The sequence below is a fragment of the Bactrocera latifrons genome, unplaced genomic scaffold (assembly GCF_001853355.1).
Source record: "Bactrocera latifrons isolate USDA-ARS-PBARC rearing strain unplaced genomic scaffold, ASM185335v1 scaffold_29, whole genome shotgun sequence".
NCBI lineage: Eukaryota > Metazoa > Arthropoda > Insecta > Diptera > Tephritidae > Bactrocera > Bactrocera latifrons.
The window spans coordinates 714,648-741,679 of record NW_017536518.1 but is presented as its reverse complement, the minus strand read 5'-3'; the positions used below and the strand labels follow the sequence as shown (position 1 = coordinate 741,679).

Here is a 27,032-nt window from a genome sequence, read left to right as displayed (position 1 = left end):
TTCAGATTTTAGTTTCTAATTGATTTTTCAATTAAAAACGTTGTAATATGTTGTCGTAGAGAGGACACCATGTCGTATGAGCAACACAAAATTCTTAAGGCATTTATATAATTGCTCATATAACTGTTCACCGAAACAACCGTTGGATAGTGTATTGGTACAATGAACAAATATCTTTGCTCAGAAAGTTCTGCAGTGCAGTTCGACTCCATCTACACGTTGTATGTAGATGTTCAGAAAATGAAAGTAATCTCAGAAAAATATCTAAAAGTCAGAAGAAATCAGCCATTGGACGCAGTAAAAAGAATTGTTCTGAAAAACTATGTGAGGAAACAAACGAATACGCTTGGGGAACAGCATACAAAACCGGTATGTCAAAATCCACAAATAAGACACAACCACGCAAAAGTGCTTCTTTTATGAGGAATGTCGTCGAAACTTTATTTCCAAAACATCACTTGTATTAGATATCATACCAAGCAGAGGATTGAAGGAAGCAGTAAGTTTGAAACCAAAACTATTCAGAAAAATGTGCAATGCATATTCAAAAAAAGGGATATTCTACTTCCTAATCCAAAAAAGCCTCCTGAAGAACCTTCATCATATCGACCTCTGTGCACGTTGGACACAATTTGCAAAATTTACGAAAGCGGAGTACCAGAAAGACAATATGGCTTTAAGAAAAAGAGGTCCCCCGTTAACGCACTTAACAATTATTTTGAAAACAGACAACTCGAAACTGATGAAGGCATCAAGAGCTATTCTATTTCGAGTGGAGCACCGTAAGGCTCGGTTCTAGGCACCTTAACTGAAGCTTAATGTATGATGACACCAACCCAAAGCAGTTAAATTAATTGCATACGCAGACGACCTTATTGTAGTAGCAGCGGCTAAAACCCTAAATGACCACTGGAGCAAATGCAATGTGCGCATAAACGGGATACGTCAATGGTTCAAGTTATCAGAGCCGTCTATAGGAGCCAAAAGAGAAGAGAGGGTCAAAGGGCGGTGGACCCACAGCCTAATACCGGACATCCATTCGTGGACAGATAAACAATTTGGGAACCTGGATTTCCACCTTTAGAAGCTTCCAGCACTACATTAGTTCGAATTGTCCGCCGTGTTCAGAGTGCTTCGAAGACTCTGAGCATGTATTCTTTTATTGCCCTCTTAAGAAACTGCCCTTTCCTTGAAAGTTGAATCAACTTGAAAAAAAAAGAATCCATATTTACTCTTATCACTATTGAATAAGTAAATAAGTGTTAGACTTTTCCGCACCCAAACACTTAAATTTAAGAAACTGGCGACTATTCTTCTCTACTTTATTTGATTTTTATGATAATTTAATGTCAAGAATTCGTCTATCTGCCTGCCCAAATCTCCCTCTTAATTAAGATGGTCATAAATTCCGTTGCACGCTACAACACTTATACACTATGAGTCCTTCAATGCGAAAACTTATGTATTTATTTCATTTTTATTATACGAAGATAAAATTCTATAGCAATTAACAAATTGAAATAAAAATGGCAAAAATGAGAGAAAGAGAGAGGGAGAGCAAGTAGTTATTTCCTTCCGTGCATTAATGCTTTTCTGTAATTAAGATCTTACATTTACTTATATTTCAGTCATTTGAGCCATTGTTGGCAATAAGCAAAAGGCAAGTTTTTATAGTGGGCCATAAAGTGGGTGGGGTCTGGGCACGTGGTAGTCGATGTAGACGACAGGCAAAATGGCAATAAACATTTATTTGTACGCTTTATTAACCCACTCACGTACACCGCATTTCAATAAGCACACTAACACAAAGCCAAGCTCATTGCACATACGCACACATACACACATGCGGAACACACGCACACACGTTTACCAGTTGTGAATTTAATTGTCGCAAGTGCATTTCTGTCTCCTTTAGCGTCTGTCAGTAGGCTGTGGCGAAACGTACTCACTGCAGTGGAGTGCCAGTAAATATAATAGAATGAAGTGCAGGGAATGGTGAGTAGAGGAAGTGAGCCAGTGAAATGCAGCAACTGAAGGTGCAAAAGTAAATGCCATAAAATTGCAACGGCGCGTGCCAAGCGAGGACTGCTGGCATGACAAAAAAAATATAAAAAAATTAAAACAAGCGTGAGATATGCATGTGTTTATGAAAGTGAAAATGTGTTATTTATGCGAATTGCTACGCTATATATTGCCATAATTGAAATAAAGCGGAAGCATGCAACAATTGAAGTGGTAATAATACCTTCCTGGAATTTCGGTAAGTAGGCCAAATGCGAAAATGTCTTGTAAACAATGCAAATGAATGTGCAAGTAATTTCAAATACCAGCAATACTATGCTAATATATTTATATATAGACTTAGATATTCCATAAACGCACACAATGGAGAAAACCAAGATTTATGGGCGCTTGGCGTATATTCAAACGCTGAAGGCTGCAAGTGAGTAACAAGTCGCCGGGAAAATGTGGTAGATTTAGATTGTCGCACGGAAATGTATCAATAATAATTCGTAGATATTTTTATAACATACATAATCGAGGAATTAAGTCACCCAAATTTAGTACTAGTGGCTAGCTTGCAAAAACTCAATCTTTGAAAAAAATCGGTCTGTTTGAGTAATTACTCACATAAATTCTACTTCTTCATTGATTTTTACGTGACCCATCACACAGCCGTAGGGAGGGATTTTTCGCTTTCTCACATTAGCTCTCCTTCAAACGGATGTTTTTTAACTACTCAAAGGATACCTGGTCCAAGACCGTATTTCGTGAGCTGCTTGAGTCATATCTGGAAGGTCACGCCTAATCTTGGAAAAGACCCATGAAAAGATCATTAACACACATCACCTATTCGTCGATTTCAATGCTACTTTTGACGGTATGAAAAGGAGTTGCCTTTAGCTTTGTCATATTTGTCAATGACCTGGAAGACATATACGACGTCATTGACATAATTCAAAAATCAAGAGACAGTGGTTTCGTTGACTACATCATGTTGTTCGGATGGAAGAAAACACTCCAACTTTGAGTGTTTTCTGGAATTTGCACTTTTCTCACCAAGGAACTGTTCAGTTGTCTTATCAGCTGACAAACTGATCGAAATAGCTTCAGGAAATTTAGCAGAGATTATTATCTAGCTTAGGATAAATGACTTGTGAAGCCAACCTCCCGTGTTCGAACTTATAAATTAGCAGAACTTCCCATTCCCACCAGTTCGGTTGGATGTCTGAAGGTATGCGTTCCCAAATGTTAAGTATTTACCTCCCAAACGTGAGACAGTCAAGAAAGATATGTTGAGTTGTTTCCAATTCGTTTTCTTTTTTACAGTTTTTGTAGCCGGGTCTTGGTAAGATTCCCAGCCTTACAGCATAATAAAAGTCCACAACTAGGTAGCGGTTAGCATTACTGAGAGCAAAGAGATCACTAGATCTTTATCTCAATCTCTAGCCAAAAGATTTTTGTAACCGATGGTGGTCTAGTGCTGACCAAGCTTCAGCACAGCCCAGCTATCTAGTGCTAGAACACAATGGGATATGGGAGCATCGATCCTCACCCATTCTACCGATAGCGGTTCTAAGGTGTCTTCCTTTTCCAGTTCATCAGCTTTACAATTTCCTGCGATTAGACTATGGCCTGGTACCCATACCAGTCTTATCTCAAAGACACTTGGTGCTATTGATAGCGGCGTTAGACACTTTTTAACCAACCCTGAACGCACTTTTAATGAGCTCAGATTATTATCTAAGGCCCCGAGAAATTACTCACATCGGTCTAGTATAGTATATTAAAGTTACACACTGTGCAAAATATTCTATTTAAATATTTCAGAAATAAATAAAATATGTAATCATCATCAGTTTAACGAAATTAGAATAGTATTAATAAATTTAAATAATTTAACCAAGATTTACAAAGTTAAATTAACAGGCCATCATTGCATCTAAAAATAAAGCCAAAACGTGACATAGTTTTTGCTGATATTCATCGAAAATCCAATAAAAAAAAGTCATAACAATGCTGAGAAGATGTGTTTGAGAATTGAACATGAGTTGATTTAACTTGTTCGAATATAATTAAAATTAACAGAACAACAGATCTGAAAATAATTTATGTGAACACTTTAGATTTATATATTAATTTACACACTGCATGTGACACTTTTGCACGTACGATAGTGTTACTATTTTTACGAATACCCCTACAAACATATATTTGGATATATGCATGTATATGTTTTATAATTTTATATAGCATTATAGCTAATACCCTATTGTATCGCACGCCCACAGCATACACAGTCCATAGCCCTCAGCTTTGGCAGTATCAATTGCTTTGGATTGCTGCCAAACAATTATAAGTGGATTTTCTCTTTTGCCTTACGCCAAATATGCCATTCGAAGAACTCGGAAGTGTAGCAAATGTATAGCACGCTAAGAAGATTCTTTATTATTCTTTAGCAACTTTTATTGCTGATGCAGCAACTCTTTGGCACTTTTGCTGACACATGCTATATATGGCAGTGCTTACAAAGTGCCAGCCCTTACAAGTTGACGTGTGTTCCAATTGGCATCCGTTTCGAAATGGAAGTTCTTGAGTGCAGTTGCAAGTCGTATGAGTTATAGTGAAGCCAAGGAATTCGAGTGGCACAATTACACATAGCGCAAAAGCGCAACATAACTGTGAACACTGTGAAGGAATTCATTTTCTTTTAGGTAATAATGGAATGTTTAAAAGGAAGAGGAATTTTTAGTTCACTACAGTGTTGAAAAAGAAGATGATTTATTGAATTTATGCGACAGAACTCGGGTTTTTGATAAACACAACTTCCGAAAGAATATTTGAAACAATTTGGGACAATTTATTTACTTAAAGTTAAGAAAAAAATTTTTCTTGCCAAGATATTTCTCTATTACATTTCTATTTAAAGGTTTGGAATGGTAAGTCAAACTGAGTATAAATCAAGTCACAAAATAACAAAAAGACCAACTCAAACCAAAAAATTACGGCCTCATTGAAAGCCTAGCCTAAAAAATACCAGTTATAATACCAGTTACATTACCGTTATAATTTCAGTTATATTGCTACTAGCTAATTATGAGTCCAAGTCTCACGCTCTGATAAAGGACTTCTCATTACGTGCCTGCAAACAGATTTACGAATGATGATAAGAAATTGTGAATGTCAAGAATCTTCTGGTCAAAGCTTAGATCTGTATTCCAGACGAGATACTTTCTTTTTCCATTAATCTAATCCCTATTCATGTGATGAAAAAAAGTAGATTTGGCACTTTGATGTACTACAGCTTAATACTGTCAAGTAAGAATTCTAGATCTCACTCTGCTCATCAAAAGTATTAAACAAATTCCACCATTAACCAAATAAGTGAAGTCAGTCTTAAATAAGTAAAGAGTTCAATAAGTCAACCACAAAAGAGATTAGAAGTACATATAATATAAAATGCGTAATTGCATTAAATTAAATCCAGTTCTAAGATGTGTGTCAAGGAAGCCTAAGAAACACGAAACCTTCCACTTTTCAAACACTATATTTCAACTTTATGCAAGAAAGTACGGAATACCAGAGTCACAAAGCAGCTGGAAATTAGCGCACTGCATTTACAAATAAATGCATACATATAATAACGGTAAATTTTATAAATAAATAAGCAACCCTCTGGAACTTAACTACTTGCTGTGCAGTTACATTCTACTTACTATCCATCCATTGCATTTAAGTTATTAGAAACCATTTAATAACTAATCGCCTTAACAACCTTTGCTGTCGCATAGTGACCGCCAAACAGCAAACAAGTCTACAAGTGACAGCCACAAAGAGCGTACAATAAACGACAACTGTCATGAATTCTGCAGATGCATTATTTATTACGCTAAGTACACTTACAAACTGCATACCTATGAGTACCGGGCAGTAGGCAAACTTTAACACACCGTTCAACTTTAAGTAGTCAGTAAGGGAAAATGACATATGTTCAATGCGTGTTTGTTCTAACTACATATGTATGTATAGTATGTATGTGAGTTAGGTACTTAAAAGTAAATTGGTGACATGAAAAATACATATTATGTCACAACAAGCTGCTAACTATTAGCCGTTACGTAGTCATGTTAGAGCCTAAACGAGCACAGTTTGAGAAGACAGTGACAGCCAAGAAGCGCTCAACAAAATGATTCATATTAGTTAACAAATTATACGTATAGTATGTAAGGAATTGAATTATTGAATTGTTTATATTTAGGACATATGGCCACCGCGACAGCTTCTTAAAACACAGAATAATCGGAATATCACGCGAATACCGTGACGGACATTTTGATTTGTCGACATAGATCACTGACGTAAACTTTAGTTGCAGAACTTACACTCGCCGATAGCGGTGACATAATGGCTTTATTTTAAGAAGTTACAAACCATTACAGTTAACAACATAAAAGCCACGACAGACTTTCTGCCACAAAGAACTCCAAATACGTCTGATTTTCATATACTATATACATGTCTGTTAAGCCAAAAACGTGTCTAGTCGCTGAATATGTTGTGATAGCAAGAATATAAAAAATAGTTTGCCGCATTTAATGTTGACTTTGGATATACTATTTTGGAAATTTTCTTGTTGTAGTACTTCCAGTAATCAAAGTACTTCCGGTAATAAATATGGTACACAGAACGTAAATGTAAAACGACGACGTCTCCAAAGAAAATTTTTTTTAAGAGCACACCTGGTATGAAAGCTTAAGGCAAGGAAATTTTAGGATTCCAATAAGTATGTAGAAAAAATGTGGTATCGATCGGATCATTTGTGAATTGCAGCAAATTTCAAAAATTGCGTTTTCTGAAAAACACGTTTAAAGATAAATTGATGGAATGAGTGAATTTAAAAGTTATAAGTAGTTATAATCATTAAGCCGGGGTAATACTTTCAGGTATAGGGGGAGATTTAGGATTAGGGGGATTTAGGGGGAGATCCCACAATGCACAGTTGTTACAAAAACACTGTCTCCATATGTAGTAAAAAGTCACCCGGAGTTTCGAAAAACTTTAAACTAAGTACATGGGGACTAAGAGAAATATTGACCTTATTCAAACCATCTTTTATATACACCAAATTTCAACTTTATATCTAACATATTGACCAAATTTTTGCGGTAAAAGTCAACAAAAGGCTCAGGGGTTCACACATTACGCAGTGATTCACACATTACGCAGTGATTTTTGTTTTGGTTCTATTTATACAATTTTTCGTTTGGCGTAGTTGTAGTTCAAAATATAGAAATGTCAATGGAATGTCACATACCGAACTCGATTGAATTAGTCGGGCGGGTCTCGGGATACGTGTTTTCATTATTTCATCATATTTTGACACGGACTCCATTAAAGCTCTCTTATACCATTTCGGAGGTAGAATGTACTGACTCCGGCGTATTTAGTTATTGATTTATCGGACTTCACGTAGTTTTTAACAGTAGCGTTATATGGCGAGTGAGCGAGTTTATATACCGATTTCATCCATTGTAAGTAATGTTGAAATTAACTAATTGGTCCGATTTTTTTTTTTTAATGAATATATTAATGACGAATACAAAGTGATTTTTTTGTGTTAATTTATTGGGAGTATAAAGTTAAATAAATTGTTGAAATGACATATTAAAGGTCCTGTACGATGTTTATGATTGCGACCGCAATTTTGATCTAAAACCTTCTGCAGGAAAGCCGTTATGGAGAGTTCAAAATTTGACAAAATGGCGGCGGGATGAACAAAAGTATTGAAGTTGGCCCTTTTTTCGACAGTTTTTTTTTATCCGTAGCCCGGTAGAGAATGATATTAAAAATGTTCTCTGCAAATTGGAGCTAGATATCTTCAAAACTATTCCTTTGAGAGTGCAAACTGCTTTGAAAAACACTAATCTGAGAAAAACGCGTTTAAAGATTGAAGACGCGCACATAAAGTGTCATCAATATATCTCAATTTTTATTAAATTACATCTGCAGACGGGCAGACAGACAGTCACCCGAATTTCAACTCGTCTCGTCGTTATTTTTTACTTGGCACATATTATGGGCATAATATTTCTCTAATCATAAGTCAAACAGAATAGCATACGGATATTTAAAAGGTTGCAAGGTCCCTAATAAGGTGCCAATTTCTTTCCAATCATCCCAAACACAAAGTTTTTTAATGTCCATTCTAAGATAATTACGAAAGATTTGATTTCCTTTCTTAATATAATATAAGCGACCATACAAAGCTGTGCCATTGCAACAGCCTTCTAGAAATTTACCAAAAAATCCAGTTGGCAGTTACGAATTTTTAGGTGAATTAAATTTCACACTAAGAGCAAGGCAAAAACTCATACAAAACTTTTTCAACGAGTTGTTTGTTTCAAGATAAGCATTAGCTTTTTGTTACTCTGAATTTAGCGAAGAGCAGTTCTCTTCCGATATTCAAAATCAAGATATTTTTTATGAGAAGTGCATTAGAAGCGACACCAACTCCCCGATTATTGACCCCGCCCACCCATTGACTTAATAAAACTGAAACTAAAATTCCTTATGTATATGGCACCAACAGAAATAGGACTTATGCCGTCATCTACACCTACACTGATAAATACACTAATAAAGAATGAGATATAAATAAATATAATAATATATATGGAGAAGGCAATGACGGCAAGAGGAATAATAAAATAAACTTTATAATTTACAAGCAACCAGGCTAAGCTTATCCAGCTGAACTAATTATAAGCGGCCCTTTTGGGGTTCAACACACCTGCCACTAGTTAAAGTAGCTGTAAACATTGTGGCATGACGATGACGACGTCATCGAATAAATTGCGCGTGGCAGGTGTGCGCGATTCTCACACTCAGAAGATATACATAAAAACAAAAACAAATCCAAAGTAGCGAACTCATACATTTGCTTAAATATATGTATGTAAGAGTTTATAAACGGGTAATATAGCACAAGCGGGCATTAGTATACATATACATATACAAAGGGTTCACGCCCATCTTCACTCGGACTTAACCCGAAAGAGTAGTAAATCCGCTTTTATACTCAACCAAATACTTACAGCTGTTGCTGTTTTTCACTTAGGTGTATCGATGGTGGTGCGGTCTCTTTTTGGTGAAACTTCTAATCGCTTTATCGATTTTGTATGGTACACCTATTTTATTGTTTTCAGGTCGATGGACGAAAACACCTTATTGAGGCAACAGCAGCAATATGTTTACTTATGTGTAAGTGTTTGTTATTGGAAATATCTAATTAGTTCTTAGTAAATTGATGAGCACAGAACCGCAATCGTTGTTGGCTTCAACTGAGCTGAGTTTAGTACTCAAAATAATGTAACGGTAAATAAAAGTGTCATATATTTAGCAATAATTTACATAAGTTTATGTACCTCTGCTATATTGAATATTAAATAAATTTATAGAAAAGTTTCATCATTTCTACAAGCACAAATTTTCGCGAATTCTTCTCAGATTCTGTATACGACTTTTTTCTTTCGATGGCTACCTCCAAAAATTGGCTTAAAGCGATTCCAAGTGATCGTAAGTACTGTTTGTCTAAAGTTTCCGGTCTCGTATTGGCAGGCCGCCGTTTAAAGGTGCGCGGGATGGCTGAAAATCCAACGAGGATTTGATGTAATACACCAGACATCAAGGAAAAAACGAAGCAGAGAACTTCACTCAGGAAGCGTAAAGCTTCATGCTCGGCAGTAGAGCCTCCTGTGCTGCCTCCACTTTGATAGTTGTACAGCGATACTGACTTTGAGCTGACTAATGGTGTGTTCACGATTTGTTAAGGAATGACTAAACTCGCTATTAATGGATGCCAGACAAGCGGAATCTCCGGTAACTGCAAAGCTGGCAAGATCTATATAATGGGGCAGCTTGAAACTCCGATCTCATCGTAGGTTCCGCGCTAGGTATAGCGAACTCTTTGCATTCGAGTACTGTTAAGAAGTGGTCATTGGTTTCCACGAGTAAAGATTGAAATTTTTACCTGATATCACTTGTAGAAGTTGTTTGGAAGAATATGAGGTTAAAATATGTCAGAAATGAACTCATCGTTTCAGATATCCCGTCGAGTGAATAAATAAAACGCTTAAGCAGATTTATATCGACTTCCATGCCGGTTGCTGATTTATTAAATCTGATTGCGGAACATCTTCGTAACTAGCTGTATTTAGTGGTCCAAATGATATATACCAATTTAGAGGATTAGATATTGAAGCTAATCCAATTTTATCGAAGAACTTGCGATCAATCGCGTGTACTTGTTTGTAATGTTTTCAGAAAAACTTTTCAAATAGTCATAAAAATATCAAGAAAACTTCTGTGAGTAAAAGCAAAGTTTTTAGGTTTCAATATTCCACATCGGTCTGAACTATCATTTATAATTAAGTCTCCTTTTTTAATATTTACATGACGGCATAAATCACTGGCAATTGATCGGAAGTATGCAGCAAAATAATTATAGCATTTAAACTGGATTCAGTAGTATCCCTTGATTATCAGCTTGAGCGCAAATATCTCTTTGACATTAATAATAAGCCCGACTCGGACATCCAACACCTGGCGGCAACAACAGATGACGGATCTCAGTTATTTTCATGCGCAAACCTGCAATTAAAAGCGTGTTTTCTCTCTTCGATGCACCCACCGGCTTCAATATAGATTTTCCCCACCTAATCGTCCAGCAAGTAGTCGACACAATTAGTTGCAACTATCATATATTTGCTGCAAATATGTAGTTGACTAATTATATGTTCACCAGCAGTTTACAAACTGGAAATTACGCGTGTAAGTATGTATGTATAAATATATTCATATATATTTATATGTGCGGGTGTGTGAAATTCAAACCGCCCGCTGTTTGGCTACTGTTATTTTATGTTTTTGCTTTTTTTTTTGGTATACAGTTACCTTGAATGCCTTAATTAAAACTTTACAACTTGCAACACACAGGCACTGCCAATGAAACAGGACAAATTAATTTATTATTGACATGGTGTCGGGCTAGTTGACATGTTTAGGCGGGTGTGTGTGAATTGTGTATTGCATTACATCACTTAAGTACATGATTTTATATGCATGTATATGTGTGCATGCAAATAGAATCAGCAAATAGGTGCCATGGGGTGCCCAGTTGTTTACACAATCCTGCCGCTGAGAGATCATTTAATGTCAAAGCCGTTATTTTGTTTACCCTAAGAGCCGCACGAGCAAGCAAGTAATCTAATAAGCAAGTAATAATCCTGCCTTTGCTCAACAAAAACCGTCTGCATGTACGGTACTCTTGCAATAAGTTGACTACAGAAAAATCAAAACAAATTGAAACAAATGATATAAAGACAATGCGAATGTAACGCCAAAGCTGGCAAAATAAATAATAGAGGATAAAACTGATTTCAAGGAGTTTATATTGTGTGCCAAGTATGCGTACTTTTTCAAAAAGCCTTTTTTGGCAGATCACGCGTGATACGTATCCAGCTGTCATTTAAGTTTTTTCAGTATTGTTTGGCATTTCATCACGGAAAGACTTACGTTTACAAATCACTTCACTTCATTACGAAAATTCACTTCAATACGAAAGTTCACGTTTCACGGACTTCGCTCAACTTATGGTCAACATAGTCGACCTACTAAGCATACTACTTGCACCACCTTCACCCATATTGAGACCTAGCAACCGTTATTGGATAATATTTGCCCGAATAGAGCACGTGCAGCACGTAGTGAAGAAAATATAGCTTAATAATGATTATGTAATGAAGCAAACTTTTCGCCTTTCGGACGAAGACCAACTTGACGTGATTCAAGAGCTGTCATTTCATCTAGAAAAATCAAAGGTTTGATGTGACTTGCGGGCCCTTGGAATCATCGGTCCATATTTCCTTAAAAATGAAGCCAGCCAGAACTTAGCCGTTAATGGCGCTGTTATCGTACAATAATAACCGACTATTTGATACTTGAAATTGAAACTCGTAATCTCGGCGACATTTGGTTTAAACAACCTATGCGCATCGATCAATGGATTTATTGAGAGAACACTTCGATGGACAGATAAGGTTTGTCATTGTTCCCGACAGCTAATTTATTTTTCATATCTTTAGATCCGGTACACCGAGTGATACTCAGACACTTGACGATTTCGATTTCGGCTATTGTCGGTACTCTCAAGTAGTGTAAAAATATTGCGTTAGCTACTGACAGTTAACCATGACAGTAGTGGAGCTTCAAAGGAGAGTGTGCAGCACTCGGTAATCCCGAACAACGAATGTATGAAGGATTGTCGAGTTGTTGACTTAGAGATATGAGTAAACGTAATCATAAAATCTGATCCGGGTTGTTGAAAATCAAAAGATTAGAATCAGTAATATTACTATATTATTATATTAACAGTTTTCAACACGGAATTAGAATAAACAAATATTCTTCCGTTTCCTGTTAGAGATGCGCAAAAAGTTCACACAACTGATGTAAACATATTTCAAGAGATTTCCCGCTATTCCACACACGATATTAAAGGAATTGCGCAAACCTTCCACTTGAAATTTATATTTACTACCCCCACCAAAAAATATTTTTTTCTTCGCATCTTAATAGATTCAAGATGCATATAACTACTTACATCGCTTTCTATGTGAAAATCATAAATATTTATGGCTACATTTTGACCACATATGACCAAAATATACGGGTATGTATGAGAAAAATATGGAGTAGGAAATTATTTAGTCATAAAAATCGTTTATTTCTTCAGACCAATGGAATTACCACGCGATATTGACATTCAAGCGTCGAATGGCAGTCCGATGGCGAGCGGAATGCATACGCTTATAGTAAAAGGGACTAGAAAGCATGAGCCGTTAGCAAAGCGAATCATGGCAGGCGAATGAACAATAAAATGTAGAATTCACAAAAAAATAGAAGACGACGAAAAAAAGAAATGAAAATAGATATGAGCAAATGGCAGTCAGAAAAACTATGTCAATGTTGTGACCAATGAAAAATTTATTATTTGCCGAGTAAACCGAAAAAGTGTCGCGCAGTCACGCATTTGCGATATGTATACGCATACGTATGAGAGAGCAAGCATAGCCCTGCAGAGAAAGCTACTGTACTTTTGAAACATCTTAAACAAGTTTAAAATGGAAACTAAATATAACTGCTATTCAGCCGAGGTTTTGTTTGTTTTCTTGGCGATTTATTCTCAGTAACTAGATGGATTGTGGATTTACATATATCAATTTTGTAACATCTTAATCAGTCAATAAATCTGGATTAACTTTAATACCCACTTCCTTCTCAAGAGCATTTAAAACTTAGGTATCCTCCATTCATGCAGTAGCGAGTCGAACGAACAACTGGCTTAAGACAAAACTTACTACCATAATAAAAATAAGTGAAATAACTGTATTGCATGTATAGAAGGTTTTCAGGATTCTTTTGTGATGAGGGCACAGATCTAAATACAATTGAAGACAATTAAACAAATTACATAAACAATTATCAAGAGTTTTGTGCATCTAAATGAAATGTTGTTTTTGGTACACTACATGTATATATTCAATTTTAGGGGTTTTTATTTAAGAGGTACTTAATACGAATAATAAAATTCAATGTGAAGAAATTTCAAAATTTATGTAGTATTCGTTATTCTAATCGAATGCCGATTAATACCACAAAATAATTAAGACATTAAAAAGAAATAAGGTATTAAGTATCAGATAATAACGATCTGAAAGCTAATACAATATTTCATGAATCAGCCCATCTTATCATCAAATGAATCCTGAAGTGAATTAAAAACACTAATTACGACGGTCAGTTGTAATGGCAAGTTGCGAAGTAATTAGGAAGTTAAAAGCAAATTGTTCAAATATTATATTTATTTTTGGAGAAATTAAGAAAATTCAAGGTAATATGGAGGGGATAAATTCCGGAGGAACCGTTCATTAGTTAGAAACAGAATTATATTTTTATTTCAACTAGCATCCTTCGTTTTACCTAAATTCTTTGCATTTTGACCGATATAGGAAATTATTAGTACTATGGGTAAAAAATAGTAAGACTTTTAATTTAGATTTCGCGCGAAAACCCATTCGTCAAAATATGCAACAAAGAAGATCCATTAAATTTTGTGTCCGGAATCAAATTTGTGGTGCTGAAATTTTCCGAATATTGTACAGGGCCTTCCGTGGTACTTGTTTGTCGAGAGCAACAGATTTTAGTTATACAATACAAATTATCCAAAGAGAGCCAAGAACACATTGACAACAAACCACGTCCAAAACGGCCATCAACATCTACTGATGATCATCACGTCAATAAAATAAAGAAATTGGCGTTTGAGAGTTGACGATTAACAGTCAGAGATCTTACTGGCATCTTTGGAATATCGATCAGTGTAAAGATGATTATGGAACAAACCAATTTTTTTCAAGCATATTATTATTGGCGATGAGTCTTGAATTTATGCTTACGCCTCGCAAACAGACGATCGGCTGAATATCGCGGCAAAAGTGAGCCGCAGCCGAAAAAACCACGTCAAAGCAGGTCAAAAATCAAGATTATGTTGACAGTTTTCTTGTACAAGTATTATATAATCAATATTATTTTCGCTCATTTTTGACTTTTCTGATATTTAGTGATTTATATAATTATTGATTTTTTTAAAGTTGTTATGAGTAAACTAAACCTAAATTTGAAATAAGAAATATTTAAAATTAATTAATTTTAGTTACTTTATGGTGAAATATATAAATAGAAATTGTTATTTTTTATAGACTCGCTACTAAAGCGAATAACGACGCACAGCCAGCAAAAACTTGTCTGCAAACCAGCGGTTGAGGAATTAGTTCTGAATCACTACATTTTGTCATGAGTATAATATATTTACATAACAACGAATATGAATGTAATAAAGAGCGCCAAGTATGCAGCATGCCGAACAAACAAGTGCACTTGACCGTGTCCAATTTCAGTTTTCAAGGGTTAGCCGTTTGAAAAACAAAAATCGCGAAGCCAAAAAACACAATGGGGGAAAATGCGCGAGTGCAAGTATGCAAATTAAAGCAGAAATGTGAAATTCATGTTGGCACTTCGACAGCAGCGGCAGTGATTCTTTGGGGTGTCGCGTACGGTTAGATATATATACTTTGCTTCACACATATGTGTGTGTGTACAGTTAGATATACTTTGCTACATACATATGTATGTGTGTACGCGATGTGGTTGCTTGGCAAGTGCATATGCACGAGTTTGTAATGCCATTGACGCGACCTTTCCTTTGCGCTAATAACTGGCTGTTCGCCTAGGTGTGCATGTAGTTGTGCAAGCATGCAGACGAACAAAAATTGTTTATACTACAAAAAACAACACTGTACATTTGCGACATGTGCATTTATACATATAACAAGTGCTCAGCACTCGTTTCGCCAAGAGTTGTCTGTTGGCGTAATAAAAAATAATTTTGTTAAATTCTAAATTTATAAAATGCGCAATCATCTTAACCGGCAATTAATTAAATGAAATCCCTGTTAGTGTGCGAATCGGCAATATTTTTGCACTGAAAATATAAGTAAAGAGTTTCTTTTACTATTTAGTGGTAGAAAAGTGCTGCTAATTCACTATTTCCGTTTTAAAAAACTGCAATTTCCATAGTTATAAAAGCGCGCTTATCATAAAAATGGCGTTAATGCATTTACTTTTGCATAAATCAAAGCGAAGTGACGACAGTATAAGGACTGATATGGCGAATTTCAATGAAGCGAACTGATTGTGCGCCCAAAAGCAACGTTTAGCATGTCAAAACTCGGAAGTTTAAGTGCCACAATTTCCGACTTAAGACGCAAACACACAAAACAACACTTTTCCTTTAGTTAGGTGTTTTCAATTCACAGCTCATAAAAGCAGCCGTCACGAGTGTGGCCAATAGCGAATGGCAACGGGCACTTATTTAGTTTCCATACTATGTAGATTCGTGTCGAGATCGAGTCGTACGCCAAGTGGGCGTTGTATTATGTGGTCATTCACTTGGTTTGCCAGCTTGCGGTCGGGTATAAAATAAAATTGAGCATTAAAAAGTCACGCATACGCCACGTTGCACCAAGAAAAAGCAACAATATAAAAGAAAAATGTCTTAAAATGAAACGTAGAATGGCCAATTAAGTGCAGGCAACATTGTTAGCCAACACTGCAATTATACTTTTAATAAGAACAATGGAATGCGCGCTTAGCACGTTGGAACATCACTGTAATTCAGAGAGATTTAATGTAATGGCGTCTATACATACGCTAAAGTGTGTGTCAATATATGAAAGTCTGACTCAAATTGGGAACTTAAAACCCTCTTTCACGATAAAATATTATTTTTATAAGAATAAAATAACAATTCTCTGGTTACTCACCAGAATTCTACCAGTTGTCGTTTGTCCCGATATAAGCTCGCCAGCCCAGTCTTTGGCTTCGGTCATAAAGGTGCCTTCGAACTCTTGTTTGTTGCGTGACGCCTTCTGCTCTTTCTGTTTGGGATCGTTGGGTCCCAAATCGGGCTCCTTGCGACAGCAAATGAACGCAAACGCGCGCCATAGTAGCACAATAAATAGCCCAGCAAGGAAGGTAAAAATGCTGGAGAGCAAAAAACACCAGTACTTGCGTACTTTGAGACACTCATCGGCAGCGAATGGTGAATCTGTTGGATCTTCGGCCAATGATTCGACAGTGCTTTGGTCACACCCCGACATCCCCTGCAATGTGTGAAGTGTTAACAAATTTTTATTTAAATATTAATATTAGAATATAAAATTTTTAACTAAATTACAAGCGGTATTATTAAAGCATTATATTATATTACTAGCCACTAAAATGCAAAGATGTTATTAATGTGGTTTTATATAATATATACGTATATCTATCATCTTTACTTAAATATGTATTAATAAATGCTTGACCGCAAATTTCTCGCAACAATGAAAATGTTATAGTGTGGTTCATTTAAATAATAATTTTATATTAAACTAGTTCTTGTACAGTATATTTGTTAATGTGTATAATGTTAGTAGGAAAATACCTGAATTTTCTGCAAAATATATAAATATAAATTCAATTTTTTATGCAATCACAAATCGAGCTATAATTTTGAAAATGTAAATAGAAATATTTTCAGATTATATTTAATAATAGCGATCTAGTACAACATGGAATTTTAACCGATTTAAACGGTTTAGTCGATAAACTATATACTATATCATATTGTTAGTGGTAAAATTTGAAAAATAGAGTGTGATCGCTGATCTCAATAATGAGAGAAAGCATTGTTTGAACATCAGAAAAGAAGGAAACGAGCATAAATATGAAATATATCTGTCTCATGTCAATCGGGACTTCATATGCCGAATAGAAGCTGCTTACAACTGTCTGCGTTTTAGAGATAAAGATCTGAAATACACATATGCATAAGATATCCTAATATCTCCATATAGTAGCAGTAGCTAAAGTGGGAGGCGAGGGTTTAGTAATATATATTGTGACAAAAAAGCACCCGGAAATTTTAATTGAATTCCCCAGGTAAATTATATTTCAGAAAAAGTTAGTAGGACTGTCCTTAACTAGCTTAGTTTGTTTACAGCAACTGCTTAAGTCGGTACACCTCAGTAGTGTGTTACGATACAAATAATATGTTGCGAATAATAATATCGAACAAAAAATTTATCTCAAATTTTGTATTTCTAACCAAATTTCGTTTGTGGAATCGTTGCGAATGTTGGAAAAGGCTCACGGTAATTCAGTTTTGTCAAAAATACAAGCCTATGAGTGGTAAAAAGTATTCAAAGACAATTGCGAGATCGTTGAAGACATACCTCGTTCGACCTTCGACCTCTTCAACTGATGAAAAATTTAAAAAAGTGATAAATATGATGCTTTTTAATCGTCCCGCAAGTGTCAGACTAATGACAAGAGAGCTCGATATCTTTCGCGAGTTCGTTCGAAAGATGTTGGCAGATATTTTGTTTATGAAACACGTTCTTGCTCGACTCGTCCCGATAAAGTTAAATCTTTGGACATGCTTGATCGTGCGAATTCCAATCCCACGTTGATGGAGAGTATTATGACTGCCGATAAGACATGGGTTTATAAGTTTGACACGCAATGAAGTCAACAGTCATCGGAATGGAGTAAAGGGCTGAAACCAAAAAAATTACGCCCCATAAAAAACAAGGTGGAATTCACTTGATTAGAATGGTCGAAGGTCAAAATTGTCGTCAATACAAATATAGTTAAAATAATACTTTACATATTCGTTTTTCGTTCATTTTTATTTTTTGACATCTGAAAAGGTTTTCTATATTCTAGCTCGTTTTCCAATGATGATAAATGTGCTAGGATAGCAAAGAATACTTTCAAAACACAAATAATAACAATTTCAAAAAGAGCAATTAATTTTACTTCAAATTCATTAATTAAAACTCAGAAAGTCTTTATCAATCTCATATATGCATGTGTATAACTTAATCGCCCTTTTTTCCAAATATTAGTTCTAACCATTTCTAAAAAAAAAAAAAAAAATACAAAAAACAAATTATCCTTATTTGATGCCGCGTATATATTGTACTTCAGATATTTCAATAAAATTATTTCCAGGAAGTACTGAAAAAGTTGAATTATTGAAAATAAAAATAATGCAAAACTTTCGTGTCTTAATTAGACATAAACAAAATGAAGATATAAACTAAACTGAAAATAAATAAAATCGGAAGAGGAAAGCAATGAAAAGTATGCATGTTAATGATACTATCTACACAGTTGAGAATGAATTTATTTAGGAACCGGTGTGTTGGCAAAATTTCACTCCCAATCAAAAATCAATTTCAGCAACAACGCTTGTACACGCCCAACTACATTGATATATACACACGTGTACTTATTTATCTGTACATATGTACATTGTGGATTAGTGTTACTCATACGCACTGGTTCACTGCCAATTTACAGCCAAGATTTTTAGTATTTAATGACTGTTTTCAATGCCATTAATTCTTGCATATGCACAAGTGGGAATAAAGAGACAAGTACATAAATGCATAACAAGCTGATGAAGGCATCACATAGCATAACATAGAGTGATATTGATGATTCGATTGCTCAATTCACAGACACATGAATTCGTAGATGTGAAAAATGGGCGATGTGGTTATAGTCGACTGGTAAAATGTAAGTATTTCGAAGCAATGTGGATACATTATTAATTTTTATATGAGGAAAACATTAAGGAGTTTCACATGGTCTCATAAAGTTATAAGTTATAACGATCCGAAAACATAGCGTTCAGAGTGTTATTTGCGTAAACTTATTTTTGTATGCAATCCAACACTAAATTTTTAAAAGTAGTATAGAAACTTATGATTTTATGACATGTTGTGAGTACCCCAATTAAATTGTATCTAAGGAATTGCTAAGCTTTCATCACAGTCATAATTTAGGTATCGAATAAAATATTAAATACTCAATGGAAAACATGTAATGTAGAACATATTTATTTATATATTTTATTATGTTACGGTGTGTATGCTATTGCCGGTCTGATATCGGTGAACCAATAATGTTAAACTTTGAGATCAATCAGTGGCTAAATGAGTCTCAGACCCTCCTCACAATATTACACTCCCACACCACACACATCACATACACCACATCATCATTCACCACCATATCTTAACTACACACCACATCACACGCACACAAATACTACAACATCACGATTTCAACATACCAAAAAACAGGAACAAAAGGGACGGACGGACAAAGCACCAGCCTCTTTCGCATTATCTCTACGAACTCGCAAACATCAAGCATCGCTTAAGTTCCTCCGCTCATGTTTTCGTAACGCATATTAATATTTTTCCGTACAAGGTAAAGTGCCGCTTTAAAGTGCTGATACATTAACATATTAAAACATGGTCCTTCGAGCTGGACGCATAGGCTTCAAGAGTATTAGTCGAGGGGTCTGGATACATAACTCTATATTTAATTAAATTAAATTAATTAACTTAATTTTATATTCCTAAGAAGAATTCCAACAGCGACTCTTGAACTGGCACTAAACATGCCACCTAAAGATCTTTTCGCTGAAACTGCGCAGCAAAATCGGCGGGACGACCACTGGCTGCAGGAGAATTTACATATAGAATCTTCGAACATAGCTCTGAGAGTAATAGCGGTTGAGCAAACACTGTCAGGCATTGTCTTTACGATGACTGATGGAAACTGCAAAACGGTAGATCGGAAGTATAGAAAATTCCTATAAGCTCTCGATAGAAGATACATGCCTGTATAATGGGGCTGACAAATCGAGAAGACTGCTGGAAATGTCTAGGGCAGGGTACCAGGGAAACAATGGAGCATCCTTTATGCACTTGTCCCACATAAATAAGATTACGCTGTACGCATGTAGGGACCCGCGGAATGATACACTGGCGGAAGTATCTATAGTGAGGCCGCAAATTCTATTTGTCCATTCGTATCAAGCACAGGCATTCTTAAGTATAACTACTTCTCATGGGCATAGTAACTGAACACCATCGGGTATTGCAAAGAACCAAAACTGAGTGACTTGAGATCGTGAGGATAAAGGAAATAGCTTGGTTAGATTTTTAATAATTAAAAAAAATATTTCTCGATTTCCAGCAAGACAGTGTATTAAAATTATGTATCAAAGATCTAGGCCATAAGCAGATCTACTAATTTTTTTGTATGTATATTTTTAAATATTGTGCAAGCAATTTTTTTCTTTCACGAAATTCGGTGTAAAGTTACTGATCTAAGACTTTCGATTGAAAATTCATAATATTTTCCAATATTTTCCAAAATTAGGGAAAGTTTATACGAAAATTTCGTGAAAGTGTACAAAGAACAAAATCACAAAACAAAAAAAAAAAACTCAAAAAAATTAAATTTTCAATTTTTGTTGATCTTTTGATTACATTCAATTTTGTCACAGAACTTTTTTCTAAATAACACGTTTTGCGAAAAAATAAAATGTAATATTACTTAATAAATCAACCTCGATTTCACTTTCTTATCTCAGATCTCTCTTTTATTGTATTATTTATGTTATTTTATATTAATTTTTCAATGGGTTTCAACCTTTTATAAGATTTTTAATTAATTTTTATTTTCCTTTTAAAGACTGCTGTACTTTTTTGTGTGTATTATTCGGCAGGCTTTCGTATCGAAAAGTAGCCTCCGGCAGTAAAATATATGATTTTTTTAGAAAGTAGTGATGGGAAATAAAATACCCGCCTGCATCACTCATAAACAGGCCTTTAAGGGAATGTTTCATACGTAAAAATCGTTAGTAATATCAATATTACTGCATTTGAAAGAAAAATTGACTAGTGTCTTCGATAGCAGATTTGCTAATTTGAACTCCCAGTAACAATTAACAACTGCGTTTTAGATACACTGCAATATTAAAGCAATAAAATGAAATAAATATTTTATGGCTGCATTACGCTTACATTGCTCATGACGTTCGCGGTGACACTTTGGTTGAGCGCAAAGGCGAAATCTTCCATAGCTGTGATATTTTGTTTGACAATAAAAACAGTGTTTTACATTTTTTTAATACGAAATACAAGAGATTTTCAGCGCGTATTTATTGGCAACTCGTAGCGCAGTGCTGCTTTTATAATTTGTTTGCAATCTAAATCACTTTTTCAATTATTATTTTAATTTTTATCCACCATTTTTAATGCTTCGCTGTTTAGCATTTTATTTTATGATGTTTGCACATTATGAAGTGGTGCACTAACTCACACATACTTATACACTTGCGCGCACACGTCAGCTGTGGTGCCGCTGAGGTTGACAACATTTGCACAACGCTTCGCAGTCACATTATGTCACACAACAAACACTCACTTTGGTGAATTTTCTAATTTTCGATTATTTCTTCTTGTTTGCGCTTCGCTTTATCACATTCTCACGAGTTGTGCTCGTACTTCTTTGCCGCGCTCAGCTTCCTTCAGCATATTTTTGTGCCAATGAACGCATAATGAATATTTTAAACGAGAAAAAACGAAAAAAAAAAATATCTTCGTGTTGTTTTTCCGTTTGCAAAATTTCTGCTGTCTTCTAAGATTTCTTGCTCTTGGCTAAGTATTACAGCAATTACAACAAAAGTGAATTTATTATTGCGCTGAGTTTGCTATGAGGCGCGCAAATTAAAAACATTTTCGACTGTCAGCGCGTGTTTCAATGGTGACAACAACGGCAATAGTCCGAAAACGGTGACCAGAAGAGCTACATAAAGATTTTTGGCCGAAATTCTGAAGACTCGTTAGAAACGCGCGCGCAACTAGGAAGCTACGAAGATGTTGTGTTCGGGCGAGCGCCCAACCGTAGCGTGCCTCAATACGTCATGCAGCGCGACCAAAATAACAGCACACTAACAACATAGGCGACGATACTTGAATACACTTTGACGCCGAGAGTTGTTGTGCGCGCGCTCACTTGGACACAACAATTTTTTCGCTTTTATTTTTTCGAATTTTCACTTTGATTACTCAATATATAGATAAATATGCACGATGTGCTTCGTGTTGTTGGTGCTGGCAACAGCTGCGAAAAAATTTACGAAATGAAATTTCGATAAAATATTTTTTCATTATATTTCACAAATTTTTTTTTTTTTTAATTTTCTGTCAATATTTTTAGTGAAACTAAAACACATGCTTCGTTGGAGTTGCACAATTCTTCTACGGTGAACTTGAATTTCACTCTTATGAGATTTTCTGCACTTGTATAACGAGTTAAGAATCGTTTATCCCGTCGTATGGAATGCTCGCCATCACTCACTCTTCGCAACTGAAGTGAAAAATTGTCACCGTAAGAGTGTCGAGGCGTTGACTTTCGCGAAAAACTGTCGCGCCTCTGCTCGGTTGTTGGTGACAGCGCTGTATGCCGTCGCGAGCCTCACACGTATGCTAGCGCTTGTCGTAAGACTCTAGCGTCATTATATTTTTCAACACGTCACTCCTTGTTGGCCGAGTAGGTAAACAGGTAGCGAGCTATTTGAGTGGTTGTTCGAAGATACAGTGCACGCAGGGTAACGCAGAGCTTTTGCGCAAATGGGAATCTTACATGCCAGTGAGACATAAATGAGAACCTATGGAAAATTTCGTGGGAATCTTTTAATAAATTATCGTCACAAAAAAAAAAAAAAATTGCGTAGTGAAGCATTTTCAGATATCAAATACATTATTTCTCCTAATTAATTTTTTTTTTTATAAAGCTCTATACAAAAAGTTGCAGGACATCCCTAATTTAATCAAATTAACTTTCAAACGGTATCACAACCAAAGGGTTACTTTTCTATAGCCAAAACGCGTCACCATAAGTCCACGTACTTCCATATACAATATTCGTTCTCAAGCAATCGAACTCCATAGATGCCTTTGTGACGTCATCGTCCATAATGCGCCACTACTCTAAGTAACATCAAACATACTTTTCCAACTCCAACTTTTCCAAATCAATTATTATCTTAGGACCAGCTGTACTTACTTTCTTATTCTTTATGTCGTACATTTAGACATTTTGTTTATTTAATGGAAATGTTGAAGTGACACGCAATGTCAACTTCCTACAACTGTCTTTATGGCACAACTGTTTACCCTGTAAACAGCCATGCACTATTTCCTTCAACTATATGAATGTATTTTCTATATATATGCTTGTAGATATGGCTATTCGTGCTCACGCGTATTATTTGAATAAACAAATGGCTAATGAACATGGAAAAATGCATAAGAATGCTATGAATGATAAGTGGCAGAGATAAATTTTAGCCAACAAGAATTATGGTAATTGATGTTTTGTGGAGTTAAGAAAGAATGCACGGGAATAAGTACAAAGCCAAGGCCAAAAGAATAAAAGTGCAGATTGGCTCATAGCACTAATAGAAAATCGCATCGAATTGCAAGCATTTTGCTTATTATTTTAACACTTTTGAAGTCGTTTTAAATGGGCGCTTAATTGAGTCAATTAGTGAAATGTTCTCTGTAGACATTAGAAAATGAAAATAAATTAATTTTTTTTAATGGAATACTGAAATCGCTTGGCCCTCAGAATTGTCAATTAAATGAGAATAATCTGAGAAAAAATAACAGAAACTTATGCTATTGAGTAGTTCTTGTCTTTTAGAATTACTCTCAATACATTTGCCAGAGCATTGAATTCTTGGAGAATAAAATTTAGTCCAACTGAAATGAGTTTATTTAAATTCCTAATAATTTTGGATAAATAATTTTTTTTTCAAATTCTTTTATTTATAACCAAATATCGTTTGCGAAATCGTTGAAAATGTTTGAAAAGGCTGACGTTGATTCAGTTTTATCAAAAACACAAGCTTACTTCAAACACAGTCGAGAGATCGTTGAAAACATGTCTCCTTCTGGACATCCATCGACCTCTTCAACTGTTGAAAATGTTCATAAAGTGAAGCATATAGAGCTAGAAAATCAAGATAGAAAAAGAGCTCGACATCTTTCGCAAATCCGGTCGAATGATTTTGATGGATATTTTAGGTATAAAATGCGGTCTTGCTCGATTCGTCCCGATAAAGCTGTATTTCTTTGGACAAACTTGATGGTGCGAATTCAGACTCCATTATAGCTTCCTATGTGACATGGGTTATGAGTTTGACATATGTACATACGAGTCAACAATCACCGGAATAGAGGAGAAGAAACAAACCTGAACCACAAAAACCTGGCTAAAGCCGCACAAACATCAAGGTGATGCTTATCATTTTTATCGATATTAATAGAGGGACATATGGTCAATAAGGAGTTCTATTTGGCTGTATGGAAGTAATTGCGTAGAAACTCCCTGTGATTTTTTCTTATTCCTCGAAATGAAATTGCAGCTCCATGGAACTCGTTTTGAGTTAATCGAAGCGATAATACAAATTCGGTGAAGGAGCTAAGATCCCAAAGTGCGTATGAAAAGTCTTTCGAGTACTGGAAAGATCGTTGGAATAAGATTACTTTGAAGTCGGAAAAATAAATATTGGTGAATAACTAAAAGAAGAAGAATTAAATATTTGGCGTTTTATTTATGATTCCGGATACTTTTTTGTCACACATATATAAATCCCATCGTTGACGTCTGCGACTTTCACTCAGTTTATTAAGCTGCAGATAAGTAACACATATGCTCTATATAACGTTTTTGTAATTTATATTTATTTCTTTTATATATTTTATATTTTGTTTATTTTAAACATATATCTTTAAAATACTTATTATTTTGGATATTCATTTAAATCATCGATTTATATAAGTACTAAGAATCGCAGTACATTTCTTAATCATGTTTCGATTTCGGGTGTTACGATACCAGTACGGTACCGGATTTTCTTTCGGCCAAAGACTGTCAACTCGACAATATTTATTATCTGCCACTACAATAACAAAAAATGAGTAACGTAAAAACAAATTAAGGATTTGAACAATTAAGGTTGAGTTTTTATAAAATTTAGTATTTCAAAAAAACACACTCTTTGTCGAATATTAACTAATTTATACCAAATACTTGTTCATATTCTTTCAAATTTATTATATTTATTTTTTTACCTGAACTTATAATAACTCGCTTACCTTTGCTGTTTACTATTTCCTACTTCAGTACTCAGAACTCACTAATGCAAAGCAATATTGCCGCAGAAATATGACCATAACGAGAGTTTATAGAAATGTACCACTTTGCAACGCATGACCACATTAGTGCAAGTTAAATTATGGAAAATATTGCACTTGCATGAAGTCATTTGCACATTTGGGGCACCGTTGCCTAATTCAATTAGGAAAAGTGCATTGCGCTGCCGCTAAAGAGGCTAGTGGAGGGCACAGTGGAAATGCATAAATAATTACCGTTTCTGTTGAGATGCGTGACAACTGGGAGTCATAAATTTCGAGCACTTAAGGAAGGCATTCCTTAAGCGCCTTACAATGCAGGTATGGACAATGGAGGCGCGCTCATGGCCAACAACTAATTAACTATTTTGACATATTTTTTCCGCTAAAGTTGTCACAATTTATTTACGATGTTTTCATAATTACATGAGATGGCATTAAGCCTAAGAAACTTGAGCTGCCGAAAACAAGAAGTTTTGAATATTTTGCTGTTGCATTGGTTAATCGCTGCTTCCTGCCACGTTGAGTTTCACTCAGGAATTTCTTTCAATTCAAGTTATTAAAACAAGCAAGCTTTCATTTTAAATTGGGGTAGAAATATTTATTACTTTTCAGCCAACATTTGCCGTTGACAACACTTGCCTCTCATTAAAGTCACACCCTTGGTATTAATATTAATTAATTGGAATCATAAATCGCGCACGCACACCGAACAGGCTAATTTAGTCATCGAATTGTTATTCCCTAAAATAAAAAAAGAAAAAACAATAACGAAAAGAGCAGCAAGTAGCAACAACAACAATCACAACACGATGGCCAAAAAATGTTTACAACAACATTGGCACAGGCTGTGCCCTGCAGCTGCGTTTCCGACTGTAGCAGCTTCACATGTGTTTTGATGTTTATGCGGCCACTTGTGTGTGTGTGTGAGTGTGTCTGTGTTTACTTGCAGCCGAGCACGCGGTAAGTAAAAATAGACGCAGCAGCCACCAGCAGCAACAAACACATGCCGCCGCAATCCATCCGAAAGCATAGCAAAGTAGCGGCGGCGACTGCGGTTGCTTCTGACTGGCGAGCAAACAGTCATGGCGCCAATTCGTCAGTCTGTCAACCAACAACATGTCTATTTGTACTCTCAACTGGTGCACAGTGAGTTAATAAAAAATGGGTTAATAAAAAAATAAATAAAATAAAAATTTTCCAAAATAATACTTGCTTTTATTTTACAAACGTTAAAAAAATAAAACTTGTGGCAGTAAATTTTATAAACAATATAATATTAATTTAAAAAAGTTAAAATCT

At 35.3% G+C, this 27,032-nt stretch overlaps 1 protein-coding gene across 26 annotated transcripts in view; it reads right to left on the bottom strand.

The window, feature by feature from the left end:
• The window catches only part of LOC108970191 (calcium-activated potassium channel slowpoke), a 136,797-nt gene that overhangs the window by 103,404 nt on the left and 6,361 nt on the right, over positions 1-27,032 (bottom strand). For 25 of the 26 annotated variants that reach the window (XM_018935409.1, XM_018935426.1, XM_018935411.1 and 22 more), the window contains exons 1-2: positions 21,552-22,881; positions 16,443-16,781 (exon numbers count right to left, since the gene is read on the bottom strand). In XM_018935409.1, coding sequence (XP_018790954.1) covers positions 16,443-16,781; positions 21,552-21,608 — 396 coding nt within the window. In that variant the 5' untranslated portion in view covers positions 21,609-22,881. Of the gene's footprint in view, positions 1-16,442; positions 16,782-21,551; positions 22,882-27,032 lie in introns of those variants that run through there. The other variant, XM_018935413.1, reaches the window with a different exon arrangement.